At 53.5% G+C, this 25,226-nt stretch overlaps 11 protein-coding genes across 11 annotated transcripts; 7 read left to right on the top strand and 4 right to left on the bottom strand.

Moving 5' to 3' along the window:
- Positions 1-325: 325 nt before the first annotated feature.
- Positions 326-1,278, bottom strand: M406DRAFT_331773 (uncharacterized protein; the record flags this gene model as incomplete). The annotated part of the gene is made up of 2 exons (XM_040920667.1): positions 326-1,021; positions 1,120-1,278. 2 exons carry the CDS (start codon positions 1,276-1,278, stop codon positions 326-328), a joined length of 855 nt encoding a protein of 284 aa, XP_040774196.1.
- Positions 1,279-2,038: 760 nt separating this feature from the next.
- On the top strand, positions 2,039-3,743 carry M406DRAFT_340858 (mitochondrial carrier; the record flags this gene model as incomplete). Its single annotated transcript, XM_040921591.1, has 8 exons — positions 2,039-2,085; positions 2,206-2,237; positions 2,357-2,381; positions 2,466-2,533; positions 2,655-3,030; positions 3,151-3,319; positions 3,447-3,535; positions 3,644-3,743. 8 exons carry the CDS (start codon positions 2,039-2,041, stop codon positions 3,741-3,743), a joined length of 906 nt encoding a protein of 301 aa, XP_040774195.1.
- A 580-nt stretch (positions 3,744-4,323) lies between these two features.
- Positions 4,324-6,844, bottom strand: M406DRAFT_226871 (uncharacterized protein; the record flags this gene model as incomplete). Its single annotated transcript, XM_040915753.1, has 7 exons — positions 4,324-4,426; positions 4,523-5,057; positions 5,113-5,172; positions 5,293-5,987; positions 6,050-6,394; positions 6,482-6,631; positions 6,705-6,844. Coding segments are annotated over 7 exons (2,028 nt in total), but the record flags the coding sequence as incomplete, so codon positions are not given.
- A 1,505-nt stretch (positions 6,845-8,349) lies between these two features.
- Positions 8,350-9,557, bottom strand: M406DRAFT_331770 (uncharacterized protein; the record flags this gene model as incomplete). The annotated part of the gene is made up of 4 exons (XM_040920666.1): positions 8,350-8,489; positions 8,662-8,681; positions 8,803-8,884; positions 9,104-9,557. The coding sequence occupies 4 exons, from the start codon at positions 9,555-9,557 to the stop codon at positions 8,350-8,352; spliced, it is 696 nt and encodes a 231-aa protein (XP_040774193.1).
- A 1,544-nt stretch (positions 9,558-11,101) lies between these two features.
- M406DRAFT_73853 (uncharacterized protein) lies at positions 11,102-12,049 on the top strand (the record flags this gene model as incomplete). The annotated part of the gene is made up of 1 exon (XM_040925666.1): positions 11,102-12,049. One exon carries the CDS (start codon positions 11,102-11,104, stop codon positions 12,047-12,049), a length of 948 nt encoding a protein of 315 aa, XP_040774192.1.
- A 1,354-nt stretch (positions 12,050-13,403) lies between these two features.
- On the top strand, positions 13,404-15,075 carry M406DRAFT_331769 (uncharacterized protein; the record flags this gene model as incomplete). The annotated part of the gene is made up of 6 exons (XM_040920665.1): positions 13,404-13,493; positions 13,539-13,674; positions 13,722-13,927; positions 13,975-14,226; positions 14,359-14,403; positions 14,485-15,075. 6 exons carry the CDS (start codon positions 13,404-13,406, stop codon positions 15,073-15,075), a joined length of 1,320 nt encoding a protein of 439 aa, XP_040774191.1.
- Positions 15,076-16,597: 1,522 nt separating this feature from the next.
- On the top strand, positions 16,598-17,012 carry M406DRAFT_243045 (uncharacterized protein; the record flags this gene model as incomplete). The annotated part of the gene is made up of 2 exons (XM_040916195.1): positions 16,598-16,785; positions 16,856-17,012. Coding segments are annotated over 2 exons (345 nt in total), but the record flags the coding sequence as incomplete, so codon positions are not given.
- A 1,028-nt stretch (positions 17,013-18,040) lies between these two features.
- On the top strand, positions 18,041-18,876 carry M406DRAFT_73851 (uncharacterized protein; the record flags this gene model as incomplete). The annotated part of the gene is made up of 2 exons (XM_040925665.1): positions 18,041-18,617; positions 18,695-18,876. 2 exons carry the CDS (start codon positions 18,041-18,043, stop codon positions 18,874-18,876), a joined length of 759 nt encoding a protein of 252 aa, XP_040774189.1.
- Positions 18,877-20,216: 1,340 nt separating this feature from the next.
- M406DRAFT_331766 (uncharacterized protein) lies at positions 20,217-22,032 on the top strand (the record flags this gene model as incomplete). The annotated part of the gene is made up of 2 exons (XM_040920664.1): positions 20,217-21,774; positions 21,860-22,032. 2 exons carry the CDS (start codon positions 20,217-20,219, stop codon positions 22,030-22,032), a joined length of 1,731 nt encoding a protein of 576 aa, XP_040774188.1.
- A 958-nt stretch (positions 22,033-22,990) lies between these two features.
- M406DRAFT_48989 (uncharacterized protein) lies at positions 22,991-24,005 on the top strand (the record flags this gene model as incomplete). The annotated part of the gene is made up of 2 exons (XM_040924379.1): positions 22,991-23,270; positions 23,350-24,005. 2 exons carry the CDS (start codon positions 22,991-22,993, stop codon positions 24,003-24,005), a joined length of 936 nt encoding a protein of 311 aa, XP_040774187.1.
- An 8-nt stretch (positions 24,006-24,013) lies between these two features.
- M406DRAFT_323060 (ClpP/crotonase) lies at positions 24,014-25,136 on the bottom strand. The gene has a single exon (XM_040919732.1). The coding sequence runs from the start codon at positions 25,087-25,089 to the stop codon at positions 24,124-24,126; it is 966 nt and encodes a 321-aa protein (XP_040774186.1). The 5' UTR covers positions 25,090-25,136; the 3' UTR covers positions 24,014-24,123.
- Positions 25,137-25,226: the final 90 nt, after the last annotated feature.

Raw genomic sequence — 25,226 nt, 5'->3', positions numbered from 1 at the left:
GTTTTGTTGTGCAAATTTTATATATTTGTGTATGTATATAAATCTAGGATAGAAAGGAGGAGGGGGGTGGGGGGGGGGGTGGGGGGGGGGGGGCGGGGGAAGGATGTGGATAGGGTGTTTGGGCATACATATGTATATATATAAATAAATATGAATAACCATCAATAAAATGTATATTGGCAGTCTTCACACAAAATGAGATACAATCGTACATCTCATTTGCATTCACTGTGATGAACAAGTTTCATGATTGGTCTTATGTAGACATATATTTGTATGTGTCTTTACAATCCAAATGTGGTATCATTTCAATACATCCTACATCCTACAACTTGCTAGCAAAGTTCTGTCCCACCGCTTCCACAATACTATCCACACTCTTCAGCAGCCACTCGCTCCCCTCGTCCCCAGAAAGCCACGCCAGCCCCTGCGCCTCCTCAGGGCTCTCGGCCTCCCTCTCATGATACCCCTGGTCCACCGCCTTGCGCAGGCCAAACACATGGCTCAGCACCTGCGGCCCCACCCCCGTCTGCGCGCGCAGACACGCAATCGCCACCAGGCTCGTCAGCACCCGGCCCACGTCCGCCAGCCCGCCCCTGTTGACGCCCTCCGGGTTGCTCAGCAGCGGCGCGTAGTGGCTGCCCAGGATGTGCACAGGCAGGTCTGGGTGGCTGTCCGCCAGCTTGGCGATCAGCTTCGTCTCGAAGGGGTCGTAGACGGACGTCCACAGTCCCAGGCCCGTCGCCTTGCGCTGGGCCAGGTTGGCCGGCGTCAGCTCGCGGGAGGGCTTGGTCTCGAGGGCGGACTGGACGTCTTGCGGTAGAGAGGCGCGGAAGGCACCGAGGCAGTTGATGGAGCGTGGGATGCCGTTGAAGGAGATGCACTTCAGGCCGACCTCTCGAATCAGCTCGGCCGCCGGGGCGGGCGGGAGGGCACGGTAAGTCTGGGCGGTCGAGGAGGAGGCGACGTTGTGGAGGATGGCAAGGGAGTCGGGGGAGTTGAGCGTGAAGGTTGCCGCGGCCTGTTGTTTTGTTAGGTGTTAGCAGAGGAGAGAAAGTCGCGTACGAGGAGACGGAGTAGGAGAAGGAGGAAGAAGAAGAAGAAGGCATCTAGACATACGGATAAGACGATCCACGGTCTTGGGCCCAGGCTCTGGGCCTGTGCCTCGCCTGCTATCCTCTCGTACAGCTTTCCTATGCCTGCTGGGGCCTTGGCAGGGCCTGGACGGGAGAAAGGAGCATTGACGAGCTCCTTGAGCGCGGGAGCCAGCTTCGACATCGTGTGGGCGGGCGTGGGGTCGTGGGTTCTTCGTCTTCTTCCCCTCTTGTCTGTTCTTTGCGACTCTCTATATGGACAAGAGAACGAAAGCTGTGGTCACTGGACCTACTTCGTCGGCCGATGTTATCGTGAAGGAGGAGATTCCAATTGATCGAGAGACCAGAAAACGAAGATCAGTCGATATGTCGGAGAAAGTAGGAAAATCCCAAGGCGAGAAATAATTCCCAAGAGAAGAGTTCCGAAGTCGCAAGAACAAGAAACGTGATTGTCCTCGCAAGCACCCCCACGTCCTGTACCTGTCTGTCTGTCTGTCTGTCGCCTTGTCGCGGTTGCACTATGCCGAGGGGCGCGCCGAGATGAACCCTGCTGGGCTGTGACGACGATGGGATGGAGATGCATTGGTACAAATTCACTATGGCGACGGCTAGGGGAGTGCGTGGGGCTGAGGCGGCAGGTAGAAAAATGACCGGACCGACTGTGCCGGGCTGGCGGCAGGTACGTACCTTGTTTACGTAGGCCGGTTGATGGTTGATTTATTGGTGGGGCACGGTCACATGCTATCACCACACTAGTTAGCGAATGCCTTCCTGGTGCGGCTGCAGTTCTGCCACCCGACATGAATTAATGGATTCATTAGAAGGGTAATGCATTATGAGATGGGATGGGATATGGGGGGAAAAGGGGGACCATTTTGTCTCTCTCTTTTCTCTCATATTATGTGGTTGACGGAGGATTGACCAACAACGGTTGACAAACAAATATGTCCAAATCACAGAGGGAAAAGCAGAAACAGCCATGGTGGCTTGGGTGAGTACATCTCTAGATTGGAGAATGGAAGACTACTACAGCGAGGGTTTCGGTGGTAATTGGTGGCTCGTTGGTTGGCTTTCAGTGACTCGGGGGCGCTGACTTGTGCTGGATCTTCAGTGGTGCCGCTGCCTCTATGGCGGTATGCTTCAGTGAGTGCAGGCCCTAGAACCTCCCTATCCCCACGCGCCCTCAACCCCTCCACCCCCAACGCCTATAGGTGATATCAATGGCTGGCCAAGTTGGGACTGACGATGGCCTCGCTTTCTAGCACACCCACTGGACCAAACAAAATAGTAAGAAGTCCAAAGAAGTCCAATTTATGAAAGAAAATGAAGAAAAAGGAAACCCCTAAAATTTAACACAATTATCTTTTTCAGTCGGATGCAGGTCATGCACACCAAGGCACCGATGCTAAGGACATTATACAGCTTTGCAGCTCGTGATGGTAAGTCCTCCTCTCTTTAAATCTCCCCTGGTGTTTAATTTGTCTGTATATACACACAGGAAGAATAAGGAGAATCACCATATTTCAAACCTCCAACACAGCAAATTAACAACCATCCAAGGCATCCCCTCCCTCTGGACAGGCCTCAGCGCCTCCATCCTCCGCCAATCCACCTATTCCACCGCCCGCTTCGGCCTCTACACCATCCTCTCCCAGCGCCTCAAAGAACGCAACAACCAACCTCTCTCGTCCTGGGCCACCATCCTCTGCGCCGGTGTCTCAGGCGGTCTCGCCGGCATCATCGGCAACCCGGCCGAGGTCATCCTCGTCCGCATGTGCGCCGACGGCGCAAAACCACCGAGCGAGAGGATGCACTATCCAGATGCCGCGAGGGGCCTTGCTCGGATCGCGCGCGAGGAGGGCCTGGCTACTTTTGGAAGGGGTTTGACGGCTACTGTGGTGAGGAGTGTATTGATGAATGTTGGGCAGATTGCGCCGTAAGTTTCTCTTCTTCCCCTTTGGTACTGGACTCATCCCCCCCCCCCCCAACCCCACCATCACTTATCATCATACCCTCGATCATGCAAACACTAAAACAATAGTTGCCCACCTTGAAGATACACCGCCGCCAAGCAGTTCCTCCTCAAAAATACGAGCCTAAAAGACGACGTCAAGACACACATGCTCTCCTCCCTCATCGCCGGCACCGTCGCCACCACCATCTGTGCCCCTGCCGACGTTCTCAAGAGCCGCATCCAGTCTGCCTCCAGGGCAGGAGGGTCTTCGGTACGCAATTCTTTCTAGACTCCTCGTCCCTTTTCCATTCTCACCCCCCTTTATCCTTCCTTGTTTTTTTTTCCCCCTTCCTTTTTTCGTTGTCTCTAACACAAAGAATCTCGGTTTGATCTTACAGAGCGTTCTGCAAGTCCTCTCCCAAGGTCTCCAGCACGAAGGCCCCATATTCCTGATGAAAGGCTGGACTCCAGCCTGGCTAAGATTGACGTAAGTTTGCCCCTCCATCATCCATCCGTCCGTCCCCTTGGTGCCTACTTTCACACGTTCGCCTGACTGACTCATTCTTTCTTCTCAACCCACCTCCAACAACAACAGACCCCATACCATCCTCACCTTCGTCTTCATAGAGAAACTCCAAGACCTCGTCAACTGGCGGGCGACGACCGCTGTGGCGCCGGTTGAGGCGAAGATGTGAAATTTCCATTTAGATACCCTGCGCCCGGGGAGCCGATAGCAATTCGGTTGGGCTGGATCGTTATGTCTGCTTGTTGTATTTGGCGGCTTCTTTCTATTTCTTATGGTATCCGTTCCGGCGTTTCTGGAGAGGGGACAGCATACATGGGAGCGTATATGATAGCAACCCAAGATCACATGCAGACGTTGATTTTTTCCCCTTTTCCTTCCTAGCAGGCAATGGCCTCTTTACATCATCAGAAATCTTTTGTCTCCTAGATGCGTCTTGTCCTTGTTGAACTTCTAGTAGGCAGCTTGCCCTTCCAATGTGCTCTGCTTTCTCACATAGTCATCTCTATTAGAGCGCATAGCCTGTCCTCGAGTCGGCTCTTTCCATTACGTGTGACCTGCTGAGAAGAGCCTCCAGTATAATACAACCGCCCCTGTTTTTCTTCTTTTTAGAACCCAAAATCTGGCCAGTTGCTCCATGTAGGCAGGAAGTCGAAGCCCGCGCCGTCCTCCCACCCAAAACCCCCTCCCCCAGCGCCGGTCCCGCCTGCAGCATTGCCTCCCCCTCCCAGCCCGGGAGCGTAGCCATTATCAAACTCGCCGCCAGCTCGGTTCAGCGCCTCGATGATCTGGTCACCACTCATTGAGCTGAATGGAAATAAGTCGGCTGGGTTGGATGCTGGCCAGGCTGGCGTGCTCGTGTCGTAGGCATTTATTGGAGCAGTAGGCGGTGGAGGGATGGCGAAGCCGCCGTTGAGTGCACCAGGCAGTGAGTTTCCTGCCTTGCGGGACGTATCTTTGAAGGACGTGGGCTGCCTTGCAGTCTCCCCATATACATGTCCCTGCTGTACGGCCCTCGGCGTGCCCATCCCCTGCCTTGACAGTAAGCCCGTCCCGGCTGCTGCCTTCTTGACTATGCTCCGTAGATACTTGGCGTATAGGCCACATGTGCTGTTTCGATGTCGCGTGACATTCCCAATTTTCTCGAGCACGTCGGCCGTCTCCTCAATCAGCGTCCGAACCGATGGTGCCAGTGCCGCGCTGCTGCTGTTCGTGTTTGCGTTCCCAATGTTCGCAATCTGCGTGCTGAGACGGAGGGCGAAGCAGGCTGCAAATGACACCATGATGGCTGTGTTGTTGGGCATGGAGTAGAGTTGCTTCTCGCCCTGGACGGCGGCTCGCATCACATTGAGGGCAGCGGACAGACTAGCGGTACGGAAGAAGTGCCGCACTTCGAGAGGGGCGGTAGGATGATTTATGACGAGACTGTAAATCGAAAGGCGTGTATGCGTCACCAAGATCTCGACATAGGGCGGGAGGCGATTTTCTAGACACAGTCAGCGTTACGTTATGGCAGAAGATGTAATGGAAAATACACTCACGGGGTCCCTGCCCTATGGTCTGTCCCCACTCGAGGTACCACTGTTCAAAGAACTTGTCCACTGTGGTCTGAATCCTGCGATGGAGTTAGCGACAATCTGCGTATCGATCCGGGTGTGAAGCTACCACTCACGACTGCGCAAGTAGGGATCCATCCGTCATGCCCTCTCTTGAACCGTCACAAAGCGAGCGGATCGTGTCAAAGAGGGGATCTAGATCCCTCCGTAGCACCGCCATCGACACCAGCGCGCCATCCATGCTGTCGGCTATGTCTGATATATGCCACCTGTCACATCTTCTAATCAAAGGCGTTATAGGGACAGTATAGGGCCGGCCACGTGCCAGACACATGCCCCGCTCGAGGACGAACAGGGCAAGCCAGCATCTTTCGCGGCGCCGGACAAGCCTCCTCCCCAGCTCCGAATTTGGGTCGACATCTTTGAACCCACCAGATCTCAGTGCGGTTTCGGGATCTATACAGTCCTGCCTCGTCAGCTGACCGGCTGCCCCATTCCTGAATGCCTCCGCGGGCATGGAGATCTTGGGCATCTCCAGGTCGATGGCGATGGTAGTTGCCATGGAGATATACCAACACGTCTCGTCGTCAGTACTGTGCACTCCAGGGCTCATCCACGGCACATTGACCATGAACGCAAGGACAATTTCCGTCGACCGGTGTCTCAGCTCGGTGACCTTTCTTGCTAGGAACTTGCAGTGCTTCGAGAGCCGCTTTGACAGTGCGGCGGCTGACTCGATGAAGAGTGCTGAGGCGGCCATGACGGAAGTGAAGAGAAATGCAGAGCGGGCGCGTGTCCATGGAACTGTGTATAGAGCTGGATCGAGACCCCAGCGGGTGTGTGCAAGATTCTTGTGGAAGCTAAAGCGCCATGTCATCAGTATTACAGGGCTGTTTGACGTGATAGGGCCGGCCAGCCTTACAAGTCGAACAACATCTCAGCCTCGTCCTCCGTCACCAAACCTAAATCGATGGGGTCATAGTCCTCTCCCTGGTCCACATTGAAATGCGTCGTTCCGAAGAAGGCCTCTACTCGTCTCATCTGGGGGTCCATCTCCTCAGCGCTGTTATTTGCCGGGAGATGGGACGTGGCGGTGGCCGGCGACTGGCCGTGGCTCGACTCGGGGGACAGATGCAGATTTGACGCCCGGGCCAGCAGCTGCAACGGATTCTCGGCATCGTCGACGGCAAGGCGCTCCTCTGGCTGGACATGTCTCTGTGAGATAATGGACTCCCGGCGGCCCATGCTTTCCTTTCTAGACCGTGGGCTCTCCTCCTCGTCAGATGAGGAGTCCATGGGCTCACTCGAGCCAGTAGTCATCAAACGTGGCCTCTTGTTACTCCCGTCTACAGACCCATTGAGCCGGGATTCCTGCCCAGCAGCCAGCATAGACTTGAGCTCGGAGATGGCCTTATTGGCATCAGTGCCCTGGACGCCCGGGCCGGCTCTCTTGAGAGCCTCCTCAACTTGGAAGAGGGCTTTCTCGAGCCCCTTGCGTTTGCTGCTCAGGAGTCAGCGAGATACATCCGGGCAGGTTATGTCGCAGGCTGAGGAAGGAAAGGGGAGTTAGGACCTACTTCTTGACGCCCTTCCGTCTCCCAACGTTGAACGTTGGTCGGATGCAATCCCCACCGGTCTGAGCACATCGTCGACAGCGGACGGGATCAGTGCCCTTCTCACAGCGAACCTTACTCTTCCGACATGCCAGGCATGCAGCCACCTTAGAGGCGCGATGCTCCGCAATGGGGGAAGTGGTGTTGATGCTACCATTCTGGCTGTTCTGAGGGCTGGCAATATCCAGGGTGAGATCAGGGTGCGGACCGGCGCCGTTGATGGACGGGTCCTGCTTGACGGTGACCGAGTCACCTATGTCGTGGGGATCCATCGGGTGTGGAGCTGTGACCAGCTGGCCGAGCCACAGCTCTTGAGAGGGGTTGCTTAGCTTTGACAATAACTGACAAGATAATGACTGTTGAAATGAGATATTGTGGTCCCTAGATGAACGGTTGAGTTTAATGCCTGTGGCAGCGGACTCGTCCGGGCCGCCAGGCTGAGAAGTCGGTGAGCAATGAGGAGGAGTACAGCAGGATCCGGTAACTTAAGGTAAGCGTGTGTGTGTGTGTGTGTGTGTGTGTGTGTTTGTGTATGTGTGTGTGGTGTGGATACCGACACCAGCCTCGGTCCGTAAGGCTAAAGCTTCTCAAGAAGATCTCGCGCGAGATGGGGGTGGGACGTGTCGGGTGCTCACTGCAGTGTAACGAGTGCGCACGCATCTGAGGTCGGCCTGCTGCGACCTGCAGACTGTGAGGAACGGTTCGGCAGTCGTTGCTCGGATTTGCGAAGACACTCCGCACAGGGACTAGTAGGCGGGCATGATTGAGCAACGAAAGGCGGGCGTACAGCAAGTATGTCGCTCACAAACCCTCTTCAAGTCTTGATATCCGAGGGGTGGCGCTCTCGCAGGCCCAGCAGGTCCTCTTGTGGCGCAGAGAGGCAGACAAATACACACAAGTAAGTGAGCTCGTAGAAGGTTGGTCTGTGCAGTGTCGAATAGTCTGTATGTGCGTGTGTTGGTGTACATATGAGTTGTTGTATGTGCGTGTGTGTGTGTATATGTGTCTGACCGGTCCCATGAACCAGATCTTGTTGAGTGCTGTCCTCAGCAGTGTCAGGATCCCAGTCAAGAAGAGTACGTAAATCCCGGAGACGAGCCTCGAAGGGTGGTGTGCGTACCCGGCATGGATGGTGGGGAAAGGCTTTGCAGAGAGCACTCAATCCGTGGTTGAAGGGCTGCAGATGCTGCCAAGCTTTGTCGGCCCTTGAAATTCAGCTTCCAAAGGGGCTTAGATCCAGATCCAGATCCAAGACCATATCCGCCGTGTATTCTCTCTATGTTGGAAAGACGGGGTACAAGCTTGTGGAGCTGGCACACGAGGGAGGAAGAGATAAATGAGAACTTGGCGATGAAGATGGCACGTAGACGACAAAGAGGAATGGATGGTTGGAGACGTGGAGAGGCGGAGACGAAGACGAAGACGACAACCACCACCATCACCACCAGCATGAGGGGGGGTTGCACCTTCCCACTGGGAGACCCCACTCAGGGAAGGGTGGAGGTCCAACCCTAGAGCGGAGACAAGTCCCAATACGGATCCGGCCTAGAAAGTATAACTGCAGCGAATCACGAGGACGGATCTTAACTAAGAATAGTTTAGCATGAGCTCAGTCTTCCACCACCCCGCCGCTACCACTGCTGCATGACTTGCCCCGGATCTGCGCATCACAGGGGGCGTTCGGGGCTATCAGGGCGTTCATGCAGCCCCTGACCAACCCTCCGATATCCTTGGGCCCTTCTGAATTCCCTAGAACATCAGTGGATAATCGCCAAAAACACCACAAGCGAAAAACGCTAGGCGCACGATGCCTTGATGGTCCCTGCCCGCTCTGGTGGGAGACCTCACATTGGAAGGGACTCTTGAATTGGAAAGCTCCAGAGCTTCACATTTAATTGACCGCCACACCTTTTTGACTGACACCTGTCTGACTTGGGCTTACTAAGACCGGTTCTCATTTAGAGACTACTCTTTAGCCATCATGTGATTGGAATGCGTTCAATTGAGTGGCAGTGCATGTCACTGTTGCTGGATGGTGAGGACAATCACTGACCTCACCCACCTTCCCTCCTGTTCCCCCCCTCCCCTCCTCCCTCCTCCGCCGATGTTCGAGAAGTGACAAGATGACTCTGAGCAGAGCAAATCTTGAACAGCTAGCAGGATTCGCTGAAATCAACAAAAGTCTGCAAACGACTTGCTGCATGCACCAACTCTCCTTCGCGAAAGAGACTCGAAGTCCTGTCGTGGACGACATCATGCTCCTCAATACTCGTTACGGCTCCTGTCGGTCAGCCAGCTAGTTAGCTAGCCTGCTCCCAAATATCCGGCTTGTGGCAAATGGCATTGGGTGTTTATATACGCACCGGTTCGCGGCTCCTCGTCTTTACCGCGCAGAAGCCATCCATCCAGCTCGTGCAGCTCTTCGTCAGGGCCAGCGGCGAGAACATAAGTGTCCTCCTCGCACCACTCGTACGCCTCGTCCAGTAGGGCATCGAGCTCGTCCTCCTCCCGTCTCTGCGCAAAGTAAGCCAGCTCCAGGTGGCGGTCCTGTTGCTGTGGCTGCTGTGGCTCCTGCTGCCCGTCGCCCGTGTCGCCCTCTCGTCCTCTGGCTACAACGTCGGACTCGGTCGTGTAATTGTCATTGTCCCTCTTCACATCTCCTTCAGAGTCTGCGGCCTCTGACTTGGTTGCGTACTGACCATCGCCAGTTAGTGCAGGCTGCTTCTCGACAGACCTGCTGCCGGAGGAGAATCTCTCGAGCTCGCAAAATTTGGCCTCCCTTGAGAAGTGGACAAGTTCTGCGTCGTATGCGGGCATATTTTATGTTCTTACGAATCCATCTAGTCCGAGGGGATGAAGATGGAAAGTGGCTTTTAAATTCCCCTCACTGGGGGCTGCATTTGGGGCAAGCCGCAGAGCTTGTGAGACAAAGACCTGGTGAACATTTGGGACAGAGCAGCTCAGGTGGCCCTTGTTACTTTTCAAAGCTACTACTCGACTAGGCGGTAGGTGGTGGTAACTAGGGCGGGCGGGCAGTATGCAGTGTGTGTGGTATGGCCAAGCTACATGCATCTTATACGTATCTTGATCTTGGCCGGAACGCTCCGACATACGACCGTTTGCAACGAGATGCAGTTATGTGTGAAAAACATGACCAGATAACCTCACCGAACATCGACGCTCATGCTACCCTAAATTTGCGGCCCCCATTTCTCGACGTTTCACACGCACACCATCTTGCTACGGTGTGTACCATTGGGGCAGGCAGTATGCATCTGACTGCAGCAGATACGAGCCTTTCGTTGGAAAGCCTCAATTCCAGCCACCCAGCTCTAGCATCAAGGTACCTCGAACGGAGGGGTTGGGCCGCATTGACTTATCATGCAGCTGCGTGGGAGGCAAGGGAGCCAACTCTTCTTTGTCTCTGTCCTGCAGAGTTCCGATTCCTTCATGGGGCCAAATTACTGGTGATCTGAGGCCACTCCTCTTGAACGACGGTTAGCGTGTCGTGCCGCAGAAAGTCGTACAAAAGTTCGCACTGTTCCACTAGGTAAAGCAGAATGTCGGAAAACTTTGTCTCGGCTCTTTGATTCTCTCCTGGGGGCGGCATCTTCTTCTGCATATCTGCAGTGGAATCACTGGATTGATAACCATTTATCACGACAGAAGACACGAGCGTACGAGAAGAGAGGGCCATACTGATCTTGTACAGATTCAGAATAAGCTTGCCGAGATCCTCTTTGCGATAACTGGGTCGTCGGACATCACAGGATCTTCATACACGAGTAATGGCATTACTATAGGAGACATTTGGGGCAATTACAAACGGGCAGTTCTGGCACGTTTATATAAAGTTGCCCGCAGGAATCGGCCCACAGTCCGACACCCCGCCCGCCGCCATAAATTCCTGAGGGATGCGCACGGAGGTGTAAGCAAAGATTAACGATGCCTAAATAGGATTGATGAGGCTCCTCCGCCCCAGTTCTTTCACGTTAGAATGTAGGTGGTTTTGTGGAATGCCGCCCACAGAAGGATTCGACCCCAGCTCTATGAATCTTGATACTCTTTTTGGCAAGCTAGATGACGTTCATTTTCACTGCAGAATATCTATAATACCATATATCTCATTATCTTCTCACCGTATTGCATGTAAAGCTGGGCTTTCTCCACCTCCCTCCCTCCCTTCTTCATTCTCTCTCTCAATCAACTGAAGCTTCTCTTCTAATATCTACATGTTGTTCTCTAGTTCTCGCTCCACAACAATACTCGGACTCACCAGATTTCGCTTAATGGCCGCCCATCTACCCAGCCCTATTCTCGTTCCGTTTCCGCCTTCTTCCATGAAGTGAGAACACAGAAAGATGGCGGCATGTGAGAGACAGGATACGAGAGCAGCCTACCCAACCAGCAACTCAATATACGCCGAGGGTGTCCTCGCTCCAGACGTTCTCGTGCTTACCGGCCAAGTTATCACATCTGAGACGGCATTGGAATTACCTCTGTACATCCTGAGCCATCCCGTCACCACCGCTCCGCCTCTTAAGCCCAGCGGCACGGATTACATTATCCTCACACGGACCTCCGCTCCGCCTCAGCCGCTTTTTCATCTCACGCGCCAGTGCAGACAACCTGTGACTTCTTTCATGCCCTCTCCCACTATTACTACAGCAGAAAGGATGCCTCCGCCGCCTCTTCCAGCTTCACACCCTTCTCTCCCACCACCACCAACATCATACTACCTTACCTCCCTGTCAGCGTCACTGCTGGGCAACATTCACCTAGAAACACCACCACCACAGCAACAACAGACACCTCCACCATCATCCTCCTCGTCCTCCTCCTCCTCCTTCCCCTTATCAACCTCACTATCCCGCCCCCCAGCATGCTTAAGCGCACTCCTCCACCCAGGCCGAACAGCCACAGACGTCAACCCCGAACACTCCGATCCCAACCCCGTCTTCTTCGCCTGGATGCGCATGCGCTGGCTGAGCCGCGACGAGTACAACTATCTAGACGCTACCGGGCGGCAGGTCGCGTGCGAGGAGGTCATCGCGGGCGATGGGCCCGCTACCTGGAGGCTAGTCGTCACGAGGGCGCTCCCCAGGGCGCTGCGGGACTCTTTGGTGGCCATGTGGTGTCTGCGGGTGTGGATGGGAGTTTGTGAAGGTTGGGAAGTAGGAGGAGGAGGTGGTGGTGGTGGTGGTGGTGGGAGTGCAAGTGGCGAGAGGGAACAGCAACAACAACAGAGAATGAAGCCTGGCCTGGTGCCGAGGGCGGATGTGACGCTTGCGTATAGGTATCAGCGTTGAAGTAGCGCCACAAAGTGCTGTTAACAAAACAACCCCTTCAATATAGAACATGTCGGGGTTGTTGAGACCAGGGCGACCCCCTGGGGGGTGGGGGAGGGCGGTCACCAACGACTCTTCTGGTTGAATTCATGGATCGTATGATGATCTCTTTACTTGATATCAGCTCTTGGTTGGTATTGGAATAGGGGTTGAGACCTCACACGGAAAGTCTTGCATAAAGGGGAAGACTTCCATACCTCCTCCAGCCAAGTTCCCAGAGCGTACGAAACTTGCACGTGCTGGTGCACATGAGAGGTCAGAAGAACATCTTGTTGCCAGCACTTCAAGTTGTCATAAAATTACTTGCTATTACCCAGGACTTTAGCCCAAGAGATGTCGAGACGGATGAAGTAATGGGCCTTTGACAGGCATGAAGCAAGGAATTGAGACCTCGTTATTTCCACTACTTATCATCTTTGTCTCATCAGATTATTTCCGATCGAAATATGCAGCATTGAAAAATATGATTTCCCTGCTCAACTCTTCCTTTCTGCTTCTTTCTCAACTAATTTTTCATTTTCTTGTCTTCCTTCTTTCCTTCTTGACATAGCATTCATTCGTATTTGGCAGTTAGTGATCAACTTTATTTCTGCGGCTCGTGTTATTTCTGTGAGTATCACAAGTAACTTCATTCCATTTCCATCTCGACACTTCGTCTGGCTCCCGTTTCAGACATGAGATGTCATATGGGTATCAAAACAAGTGTTAGGTCTGAATGCAGTTCATCGAATTATAAATCCATGATACGTTGATGTTGACGCTGACCATTGCATGTTCTCCTCTCCCCAACGCCGTCCCTTTTTATGATCAGTGCAACTAGTCTGAGGAAGAGCGATGAGAGGGTACACGACTCAGCAAAATGCATACTAACATCTTCCTCAAACTTATAAATAACCCTTGACAAGGCTTGGTGGAGTCGCTCATTTCACATATGCAAAACATGCACCTCATCGCGCCTCTGAATGGTCATGTTCTCTCTAGACGATCAGTAAGAGAAGCCAAGGCTAGGAGGTCCGTCGATTTTTAGCTGAGTATACGCACACATATGCTTGTGTTAAACTATTAGTGCGAAGAAAGTGGACTAAGAGATTAGCATCACATGCCACAAGAAAACAGTCTCCCAAAACCCAAACACAGATGACCAGTGATGAGTGGGAAAACATAAATATCCCCCTCTTCTCTCGACAATCCAAGACATGTTTCCTCTCCTTTTTTCCCTCATCCTTCTCGACCAACCCTTCACTGGAGGGCTGACAATAGCCTCCATCTTCCCAACAGCATCCGAGCATGGGTCTTCCCAGCCTCGCCCAACAGGATGTTCTTCTCGTTCTCCTCTCTGCTATCCCTGCTGGCCTTCTTGGCCGTCGGGGTGTGCGCCCTTGCCGGCCCCATCCCCGAGGATGCCGTGACAAACTGAACCTCGGGCATCCTTCTTTGCGCCGTGGGCAAGACACCCCACGGACACTTTGAGGTGTGCGGGCCTATCATCGCCAACGACAACACGCCTGGGATCCTGTCTGGCGCCGCTTTTCCCACGACCCTGGTAAATGCCAAGTGGGACAAGGCGATGAGGGCCGTGGTGCCAAGTACGGCGAGACGGCCAGCCACTCCTCTGTCTCGCCGTGGTCTTCAGGACTTGGCACATGCGCCACGGGAGGGAAGTTCACGGAGGCCATCACCCAGACGATGCACCTGCGTGACGGTTACAAGACGAGGCCCGGGTGGAGCAGTTCTGATTTTCCTTCTGGGATCACGACGGTCGCCTGCTATACCCTGACTGTCACTGTCTCGGCCTCCAAGGTCGGCAGCGATGGCAGCATCCCTCTCATTGAGGGTATAGTATGCGACGGCCTTTGTTCTTCCGCCTCCTCGTCCTCCCCCTCTAGGTCTTCATCGCCGTCAGTCCTGGTAACGGCCACATCCTCTTCGCTGCGGAACACCGCTACGAAAACTTCATCGAGCTCTCTCTCTCTTCGGCTCGGCCTTCCTCTTCCTCCATCGCGACCCGCAGATCGTCGAGTCCGCCAAAGCCGTCGTCAAAAGGGTCCAAGCCCCCACCTCATAGCACACCCCGGAAGCCCACAAGGAAGCCTTCAGCCTCGCCGCCTCCAAAGAAGAAGCCCACATCTGTCAAGACCGTAAGTTTCTAGAAGTTCATTCGGTGAAGAAGAAAGAAATCAGTCCCTCCTCTGTTTCTTTCTTCTCGCACCTCTCTTCTTCCTCGTCTTCCCTCAATACATGATGATAAATGCTAAGCAGACATAACACAGATCATCCCACCAGGCGCAACCCACCTACCACACTACTCGGAAAAAGTAGGCCTAGCCGTAGGCCTCGGTCTAGGAGGAGGTACTCTCGGCGCTGTAGGGATAGGCTATGTTGTAAACAACAATAAGAACACCCTCGTGCGCAAGTTGGCAGAGCGCATCATCAACTCGGCTCCATCGGGAGGTGGTGGCACGCCTGTCGGGCCCGAGGTAGGGTACGAGGCGGGCATCGGCTCGACGACCAAGGAGATCTGGAAAGGCATCGAGAATCTTCTTCCCGACCCCAAGAGCCACAAGGTTTGGCCCATGAACCCGGCTGAGACGAGCAAGCTGCTCGCCTGGTTCCAGGGCCTCTCGCGCGTGACCAACGCGGCTGCTCGTGCCCAGGGCAAAGTTGGCGCGCCTGTGCCGCCGGCTGTGCCGCCTGACGCGCCGCCTGGGATTCCGGGACTGGACACGACACCGGGGAGCGTGTGGCGTTCTGAAGGGGCAGTGGCAGACTTTGCCTTTGAGGGCCCTCCTGGGGACTCGAGATACCTCAGACTTCGACCTGGCGATAAGCTGACCAGGGTCAAGTACGTGAGAGATGGCTGGCTGGAGGGCGAGGGACATCCCGCGCTCAAGGCCAAAGGCTGGCTGCCCGAGAACTGCGTCTCACCCAGCACAACGGGCGAAAAGGGTGTTCCCAAGGACGTCTCGTCCGGCGAAGACGGGTTATAGGACGACGTGGGGCCCTTGGGGATCAGGGAGTGGGCACTGCGCGACGTGGCTCGCAAGAGATTGGCTGGGCTCACTGGTCCGACGGCGCAGCCTGGTGAGATGTTGAAGAGGGCCATGCGGGACGAGGACAACCGGGCCATGGACCACTAGACTGTCCTCAACCGGCAGGAGTTCTATGAGGAGTTGCTCAGGAACCCTTCCAAGGCACCTGGCAGCGAGTATACGCGGATTGTGGCGTGAAAGCAGGTTCAGATCCTTGAGGAGGTCGCAAAGATCATCAAGGAGTTTGACAACGCCAACAAAGCACCGCCGCCGCCGCCGCCGCCGCCGCCGCATGCTCCTCCTCGGTCAGGCCCGCCTAAAAAGCCCCAGAAGCCGGAGCCCAAACCAAAGAAGAAGAAGAAGTGTCGACCTCGGTGGATAAAGTGTTCGAAAATCTTGCCTGCATGTAGATTGATGCCACCACCATGTCCTAAGTCTTCCAAAGGCGGTCGTGGTAGTGGTGGGGGATAAAGGAGAAGTGGGCAGTTCTATAGCGAAAGGACAGACGCGACGGATAAGAGAATGTGATTCAAGTCAAATAGTAGAGTCTATCTAGGGCTTTTCAAGAAGCTATCCATGTCTTGCGTGGTTGTCACTTGAAGCAATAAACATAACCTTCGGGGGTTTTTAATCAATACTGTACATATGTATTTGAACCGGGGTTGTGGAAAGCGAAAACATTCAAGTGTTAAGCCACTTCTTAAATTATAAACTTACTCAACTAGCAGGCATTCAATATTATAGCAAAGATGTATCCGTTTTTACAAAGAAATGAAACCAGTGTTCATTCCAGCCAAATCAATCCAGCTCACAGCTATCCCCTTTTAACAATGTTCTTATTTCTCAAGCCTACTATCTCCGGCGCACCGAGTCTTGCCTTACTCTACCAGCGAGCCGCGAAGAAACGATCTCGTTACGTTTCTCACCGCAGGAACAGACTTTCTACGATCAAGCCTTGAATCGTGGTCGGGTCCAGATCGACGAGATGGTCAGCACTGGACAGTCCACTCGCTGTACGGAGCTGTTCACAATACTGTTGCGACTGCGCATGATCTGTAACTCCGGCACATTCCAAAGCCGTAGCACAGCATCAAGTGCCGGTCTGATTTGTCCATCACAGTTTGGAGCACTCGATGGCATCATTCACCAGTGCGATCGGTGCGCCAGAAGTGACCAAGACAGCGCCATGCTTCTGTCTCAGCTGGAAGTGTGCCCGGATTGCGGGCGACCACTACAAGACAGGTCTCCAAGCCCTCTGCCCACAGCAGCTTCTGAGCGCGGCGTTCTGTATGCGATTCTGCCCATGACTCCGGGCTGTGCAGAGCGCTCAGCCCAAGACGGGCAGTCCACGAAGCTGGATGCAGTCTTGAGAAACATCGTCTCAACGAAGACCACGAAGGACAAGGCGTACGTATGCCCCAAAACCTTCCCGATGACATGCAAATTTGTTGCTGACCCATCCTCGGACCCTCTGGTATTCAGTATCGTTTTCTCTTATTGGAAGTCAACCCTCAATCTGCTGGCCCACGTGCTCAGCAGCCACTCTGTCTCTTACTGCCAGGTCGACGGGGATACCAGCTACGCAGATCGTTCCACCCGACTGCAAATGTTTAAAGAGAACGATTCGTTACAAGTCCTTCTCTTGACCATGGAGACCGGCGCCGTAGGGTGAATAATACCACCAATACTTGGAAATTTTGAGTCAACGTCTTCGAATGCTTACTAAGATGTGTTATAGATTGAACCTCACAGTGGCGAGCCGCATTCACATTGTTGAGCCGCAATGGAACCCATCAGTCGAAGAACAAGCAATTGCTCGTGCAGTACGCATGGGCCAAAAGAGGGAAGTTGTGATTTTCCGATATGTACTTCAGAACACTGTCGAACAGGTGAGCATCTAGTCATGCTGCATGATTATTGATCTAAAATTCGTGATCTTGCTGATTTTTGCAGAACGTTGTGAAGCTACAGCAAGAAAAGAGGAAACTGGCCAAGTTCACACTTGGTATGGGAGCAGATGCGAACATTTCAGGCACTGTAGAGGTAAGATTCCTCCAACATTCAGGCATTTGCACGCCATTAGAGAAATTTTATTGGATGTCATACTAAGCGGACGTAATAGGAGCTGGAGACTGTTCTGGACATGTACCCTCGAAAGAGAGGAATAGATGAAGTTGCCCGGTAGATCTCGTTCCAGTAATCCTTACTTTTCGCCTTCTAGCTACGCACACTTCTGGTAATTAACCTACGTATCTCTATTCAAATTATTTTCTGTTCAAATCATTGGATCTAGATGTCGGAACTTTACGATATAACCGTGTTTGAACTCGTTAAAAACTCAGAAGCCGGCACGTGCAATAAGCAATGCAATGATTATTCCGATAACGTTCAAATAAAGTGAGAAGTTGATGTCAAGGAAGGCAGTGCCAACCAGAAATCTTTGGAATAAGAAGCTATTCTTACAGTCTAATATAAGTACTTATTGGTAGTACAAACTATTACTAACTTGAAAGGTTAGTTGAAATCAATAGCCGAACATTAACTGAAGTCGACTTTACGTAGCCTTAATTTGACCATGAATAAGTTGGAGTGTGTCGTGAATGGCGGGCTGTGGGAAGTGTTTCATGATGCCATCACCACTCAAGTTTCCATACTTTGGAACCCCACAAGGGCATATTGAGACTTATTAGACAAGTTTTTGTTTAGATTGCACCTTCCAATGACATTGATTGTGGGGCAGGGTTCACTGAATCATCAGCACGCGCCTTTCTTTGTTGCTCAACATTTTTACCACGCGTGCACTTCTCCTTCCGTCTCTCGCAACCACACCCAGCGCCATTCAACCTCAATTCAGCAACGTCATCATCCCTTCCACTTGCCTCTTCCTCACTAGATCCAGCAGGCAGAACGTACCTTGTCCATCATGGACGCCACCAGCACGCGCGAGACTTCACAGTCTCACGTCAACAGCACCGATGCAGACACGCCTGGCAACATCAGCGTCAAGTGTGCTAATTGCTCCTCCGATGCTGTGGCTTCCAGTAACTGTACTTCTCCTACCTTCGTAGTCAATGGAGGCAACGTCACCATCAACATCTATCACAGTCCCAGCGCGACCACAGCCGAGACAGTCGACGGTGACCTGTTGCAGGCTGTAGCAGCAGTAGGGGCCTGCGAGGGCAACGACAGCCGTTTGGAGCATCGTCAACAGTCACATGAGAATATCGAGGATTTCGAGCCCGAGCTGGATGACACTGGTCGTCTTCCTCAGGTCGTCGTCGACAACACCAAGGGACCTGTCCAAGCCCAAACCTCCTCAGACTGTCCCAGAGACTTGGAGGATAACAACATGGAGACACAGAGGCTCAGTTCCCTTTCTGTTATCACCGAGTCTAATTTGAAATTGCGTCTCCGCAGATGTCACCTGTGCAAGTCAGACTTCAACGACAAGAGCAACGTAGCCCGTCCTGACGGCTCCGCCCCTTGTTCCTACCATTCTGGTACGCCACCGCCCCATTCATGCCAAATCAGACCAACTCGTCTGTGATCTGAGACTAATAGTAGTTGTTTGCATTAGGTACTCTCAATCGTGGCATCGGCGGCCTCGAGTGGACCTGCTGTGGTGAGCGCCCGATCACGGTCGACGGCCGCTCTGCCTTGAATATCTGCTCGCCAGGCTGCGTGGGAGTGTATCACCAGGATAAGAACGAAGCTTGGGACCCCAAAACCTTGACCAAGTACGAGCCGAGACGTTTCTGAATAAGTCGCTATGACCTTTCAGGTCGGATACCAGCATCAATACCGCTTCCCCACTCCATACGAGTACAAAAAGCAACCTTTCGAACCGAGATACAGCAGTCAGTCTGGGACTGGAAAGGGGGAGCTTTGCTTGATATTATTTTGAGCGTCGCCAACACAAATTTCTAGGTCGACTGTACAGTATGCTTCATAATACATGGAAAGAAGATCCTCCTTAGAAGTTGTCTGTATGTTTGATAAATGCAAGCTTGTGCCCCCTGGCCTCTCCGCCAATCTCGACCCACCTCCTCAAATGTGTCGACCAACCACCCAGACCAGTCAACGAAAGGAGAAAAGCTAGTTATATACTCTGTCCGATTAGGAGACGGGATGGTGTTAATATGGTGGTTCGTGTAAATAAATTTACGAGGGCACTTGAGCATGTTATAAAGGCCAGCTTTGACCATGCCCCATGCACGGAATACACCACTTACTAAGTGATGGTCAATACTGCCGCGTGCCTGGGTGATACGTATATTTTCCTGTGGGCTTCCATCTGACATTCAAAAGCAAAGCCATACGTTAAATGGAATCTTTCTTTTTCCGTGTCCCCTTTCTCATTCTGCAGCGACGCCAGCCACGCAGGCAACGTGGACAGGTCAACTTTGACTTTGAGAGATCATCTAATCTATGCACCCTAACGCCACACACGAAACCTTACCTTTCTCTTTATTTCTTTTTCCAAATTTTTGCAACCCAGTTTTTTCTCGCACGCGCGCTTCCAGAAAATTGCAGCTCCGACAACCAGCTCCATCAACCATTTTCGTCTCTTTTGCACGACCGTCAGCAAATTTGACAAAACCAGCTCAAACCTGCTAGAACTCAAGCGATACCATCGGGTGGTTCCTACTGTTCCTCGCCACCCCCCTCTTTCGTGTTTTCCTCTTCTCCGAGCTGGTGTTTTGTTCCCAATGGCACCACACTCAACCTGACAAGTCCAAGTCTGACCATAGAGAGCAACGCAGGCCTGTGTTAGGATCCTGTCTCTACACCCTTCTGAAGGTCCAGAGGTGTTTTTTAAAGTCAAGTGCGAGAGTCTCCGTCTTTCCTACTTTCCCCCGTTCCCATTGTCCCCTTCATCTGAACTTGATGTGAGCTTCAAACAAACAAGCATACGGTGCCTCAACCTTCCTTTTCACATACAGTTTGAGATGCCTTCAACACCTCCACGCCCAACCCCAAACGAACACAATAACTAACACCTTCCCATCCCAGGAACTCTCCTGACCATACCCGAGAAAATGGCCTTTTTCACAACGTCAAGCACCCAGGCAGGCTCTTTCCCAGCGGGAATCGCAACCATGCCCATGTCTGCCCTCAGAAAGGTCACCCTAGAGCACGTTCGCAGCCTCAGCGGGGCCAAAGCCAGAGATGTCCTGGCCACGCTGGTTGTCAACATCAACGCGACCAGAACCACCGTCACAAACAGTCTCATGGACGCACTGAAAAACCCGCTGCCAATCGGAAACCTGGACCATACATCTCTGCGCTACGAATCAACGGAGCTTGGCTTCCCAGACGCAATTGAAAAGTTGGGATGGACTCAGCCTGGCGAGGTGTCGATGGATGTCGTTGGGGTGGGAGATGGTGGTGGTCTCGCGGACCAGGGGTCGGATGCTGAGCGCGACAGTGAAAGGGGCAGCTCTGAGGCCGAGTTAGAGAAGAGCGATTCTGGACTTGCCATCAGACAAGAGAAGCGAAAGAAGGCTGTCAAGAAGTCACGATCTGCTCTTGATGGCGGGGAAAGCGAGAGCGACGACGCTATTCTGACAACAAGGACGGCCAAGAAACCAGACAGGAGCGGTCCACGAGAGGTCGACACTCGCAAGCCAAAAAAGTCGAAAGGAAAACATAACGAGGACGACGTCCAGCAGACGAAGAAGAAGAAGAAGGCAAAGAGAGGCAAGAGCAAGAAGGCAAAACAGAAAGCGAAGGTCGACAATGCTACGGCTATCGATGCAGTGAAACTTGGAAATGCTCCAACCAAGACCTACAGCGAACCCAAAGGAAAAGAAACGGCGCCACTAGGCGATCCCTCGTCTAGTTGTGGCCACGAGAAGGGTGTGAGCTCAACAGGTGGAAGATCGGCTAACGAACTGGCTTTCATGAGAGCTGGCGAGTCTAGCCAAGACGCGGCAGCTTACCCTTTTCCGAACGGCTCCTTCAACAACCAGTCAGGAGGATCACGCAAGCATGGCAGAAATGACAGTCAGGACGACACACCAATGAGGCCTGATAAAAAGGGAAGGCTTGCGGACGTCCAACAGACTGGTTGCCTACAACAGGCTCCTCCTGCGAGCTTCCAGAACCCAGAAATGCAACTGCCTTTGCGGTCAAGATCCCATGGCGCCACTCCTAGTTTTCTTCGGCCTATTCCGTCCAGCACGCGGCGTGGGTCGCAACGCATTCTGAAATTGAACCTCAAAAAAGACGCCAGCGCCAAGGAAACTAGTCCAGCGATCAAGATCGAGGAGGAAGACGATGACAATGATGTCCAGATGTTCTTGGAGCCCATCACTCCTTTCAAAGCGACCCAGTCCTGCACCAGCCCAGAGCAGTCTTTCCGTGGTAGACAGAGGGCCGGTCTGGAGAATGACGTGGCATTCGTCAGCCCTGCTCGACTGCCTTACCTCGCCACGCCCTCGAAGAATGCCGGCAGCCTACCGCAGACGCCTATGGCCAATTCTCACACTCCTCGCGCACAGCAGCCAGCCAGCAGGATATCCCATCAGAAGAACAGTTCCATTAAGCAACCTAACGAGATCACGACGGGAGAACGCGAGTTCCGGTGCAAACACTGCTCTGTGTGGTATAGAGAAAGCCAAAACACGGCAGGACTGTGCAGGAGCTGGCACACGGGTACGTTTCCATCATCGAACTGTTATAAAATCACAATGATTCTCAACAACTTGATCACACGCGTACTGACCGTTTCTCTTTCCAGGAGAGGTTTATGAGGATCCAACCTTGCCTAAGGAACCGGGCCGGTGGAAATGCTGTGGGAGGCGGGCCGTCTACAAGAACGGCATTCCGCATCGTCATATGAGAGGGTGCACTTTTCCACGCCATGTGTGGGATTCCACTGCTCCGAGATACTCAACGACCCAGCTGAAATGATTGCCGCTCGTATAGCACACGGGCGAGTCCAGATCATTACCGATATTCAGCTCGATGATGCTCCAAAGTGCAGAGAGGGAGAGTCGACTTTGATTTCTTACACGCGCAAATCTTGCAATACTTGGCTTCAATAGCTAGCGGTGGTCCAATATCGCCCTCTCCATTCGGCCTCTGCATAAACCGCAGGGGCAACCTCTCAGCTTCAAAGGAGAGCTCCAGACGCATACGGCACGGAGCTGGAATAGGGAGGGAGGTGTGTGGAAGTAGTGTGTTTGAAGAAGAAAGGATAACCACAAGTGAATAGATTTCCATTCAGAGGTATTTTCCCACTGCGAACTTTCGAGGGAGCGCGCACTCAATTCCTTGAAGAAACCAGTCACGCCACGGAACGATCGTCTCACCGCTCGGTCCCGAGAAATAAACAATGCCCCGTTGCACTACATTGAATACCACGGCCTTTTCAATGCATATCCCCCGTAACCTTGTAAGGCAGTAGTTGCAAACTTTGCTATCTTTTTCGGTTCTTTTTTTGGTCCTATAAATTAATCACTTAGGGTACTCGGTGAAAGTAGCCCAGGAGTAAGATGGTCCCCATGTCAGCCCGGACCGATCCGGACTTTTCGGTGATGCCGCATCGGACTTCCCCATCCACATACATAAGCTCAGCCCAACACCACCTTGGGTCCGACACTTGGCGACCACAAGCAAGACCATGCTTTTGCTTGAAATCTTCTTCTAGTCCTCGTTACACATTGGTTGGCTACTAATTAAGCCTGCGTGTGTTTGGGTTTGTTTTTTTTTAAACCAAAATAAAACTAAAAGAACTGTCATCCTATATTACCCCGAAATGAACGCCTCCCGCATCTTCACGCGCGTCTCGCGACAGACGACGCCCTTATTCTTCTTCACATCTGCCACAGCACATTTCTCTACCTCATCAAGAACAGCAGCACACAGGATGTCGACCGCCCAGGAACTCCTCCACACCCACGGCCTAAATATCTTCAAGGGCCTCGCCGTCGCCGGCGCAGGGGGCGCGCTCCTCTCGAGACTCCTGGTAGGCTCAGCAGACGCAGAGGCGCCGCCGGGTGGTGCTGCCTCCAAAAAGGTGTTTGGGCGCGCTGGGCCAGCGTTTGTGAGCCTGGCGTTGCAGGAGAGCGAGGATGTGAACCACAATACGAAGAGGTTGCGGTTTGGGTTGCCTGGGGAGGGGGACGTGAGTGGGCTGCCGTTGACTTGTGAGTTCAGCTCGTCATGTGCATGAAGCAAGGTAGAAGAGCCATCTTAGGATGGAACGGCTATTGACAGCTATTGCAGCCGCGCTGCTTACAGTGGCAGTGCCCAAGGGCCACTATCTGCCCGTACTAAGACCCTACACGCCCATCTCGCCCAGCGATCAAGCTGGCGTGGTAGAGTTCATGGTGAAGCGCTATCCAAACGGCAAGCAGTCGACACACCTACACTCGCTGTCCCCAGGCGACAAGGTCCTGTTCGCAGTCGTGATCCCAGGGTACAAGTGGACGCCGAACAAGCACGACTCCATCACGCTGATTGCGGGCGGGGCTGGGATCACGCCGTGCTACCAGCTCATCCAGGGGATCCTGCAGGACCCGGCGGACAAGACCAAGATTCGACTTGTGTTTGGCGTGAATGCCGAGGAGGATGTTCTGCTGAGGAGAGAGTTTGAAGACCTCGAGAGCAGGTTTGGGAAGGACAGGTTTAGGGCTGTGTATGCGGTTTCGAGGGGAGGTGAGAAGCTGGCTGGCGGTGATGAACGGTTCAGAAAGGGATATGTCACCGAGGCGCTGCTGAGGGAGGTTGCTGTGCCAGCGTCGGAGGAGAATACGAAGGTGATGGTGTGCGGGCCGCCGGGAATGGAAGAGGCGTTGCTTGGGAAGAAAGGCTGGGGAGGGCGGCAGGAGGGGATCTTGGCCAAGTTGGGCTATCGGAAAGACCAGATCCATCAGTTCTAGAGATCCATGGCCGATGAACTGCGCTGTATTTGGGGTATCCTTGGACAAAGAAGATGAGGTGCCTGAATCTGTACAAATAGAAGACTACACAATCAAACGAACGCACCTGACAGCGCATTCACGTCTTCCACTCCGCCCTCCTCTTTTCCCTCCAAGCCGTAATGCCCTCCTTAGCATCCTCGCTCCTCGCATGCAACGCCATAGCCCTCCCAGCCCACCTGACAGCATCCTCATACCCATCGGCACCGCCACCTTCGCCATGTCCGCCGCGCATCCCAAGCTGCGTCCAGAACGCCCACTTGCCCAGCGCCTGCGCCTGACCAGACGTCTCCACCAGTCTCCCCACTACAGATGCCACCCTCTCCTCAAACGCCTTCGCCCTGGTATCCGTGCTCTCCGCATGCTCCGGCACAGGCACAACATCCAGCACGCCCGCCCCCAGCTCCGCAGCCGTAACCGACTCAGCAGTGGCAAACATCCGATACGCCAGACCCGGCGATACACGCCTCGACACCGCAACGGCAGGGCTCGTGCAGGGTAGGCCAATGCCCATGCCCGGCAGCTGGAACTTGGTGTCGCCCAGCGCAATGGGGAGGTCGGCAGTCATGGCCAGCTGAAACCCTGCCGCGGTGGCCAGTCCCTGGACCGGGGCTACGACGACCGCGGGCGAGCGTCGGATGAGGGACATGACCTCTGCGCAGAGTGCAAAGGTCTCGTGCACCTCGTCTCGGGAGAGGCTCGACAGCTCGGCCAGGTCGTGGCCCGACGAGAAGACAGGGCCTTCGCTGCGGAGGACGAGGACCCGTGGCTGGTCTGCACGTCTGCGTCGCCATGTTGGGGCGTGGGTGAGCCATGCATGGAGATCGTCTGACTTGCTGCCACCCTCAGCAGCAGCCTCGAGGGTGTCGATGAGATCTGGCTGAAAGGGTGGGAGGAGCACCGGTTCGCCCGTCACAGGGCATTTGAGGTGAAAGTGGAGCTGCCTGCGAAGGTCGCGGAGGACGGCGAGGGAGAGGGCATTCCGCTTGTGAGGATTGGAGAGGTTGATATAGGCTGCCCTGGCAGGAAGTCTTGGGAAGGCCATCGTGTTGTGACTTGAATTCGACCTTATCTTGCCTTTCCAGGCCCGCTGGAATTGATCTTGCCTAGGAGGAAAAAAAAAAGAGGAGGACATGAGTGTGCGAGGGAAGGAATGAGAGGAAACAAAGTGTTAGTAGTAGT

Source organism: Cryphonectria parasitica (assembly GCF_011745365.1).
Source record: "Cryphonectria parasitica EP155 unplaced genomic scaffold M406scaffold_6, whole genome shotgun sequence".
Classification (NCBI taxonomy): Eukaryota; Fungi; Ascomycota; class Sordariomycetes; order Diaporthales; family Cryphonectriaceae; genus Cryphonectria; species Cryphonectria parasitica.
The sequence above is the reverse complement of the archived record's forward strand: the minus strand, read 5'-3'. Positions and strand labels throughout refer to the sequence as shown.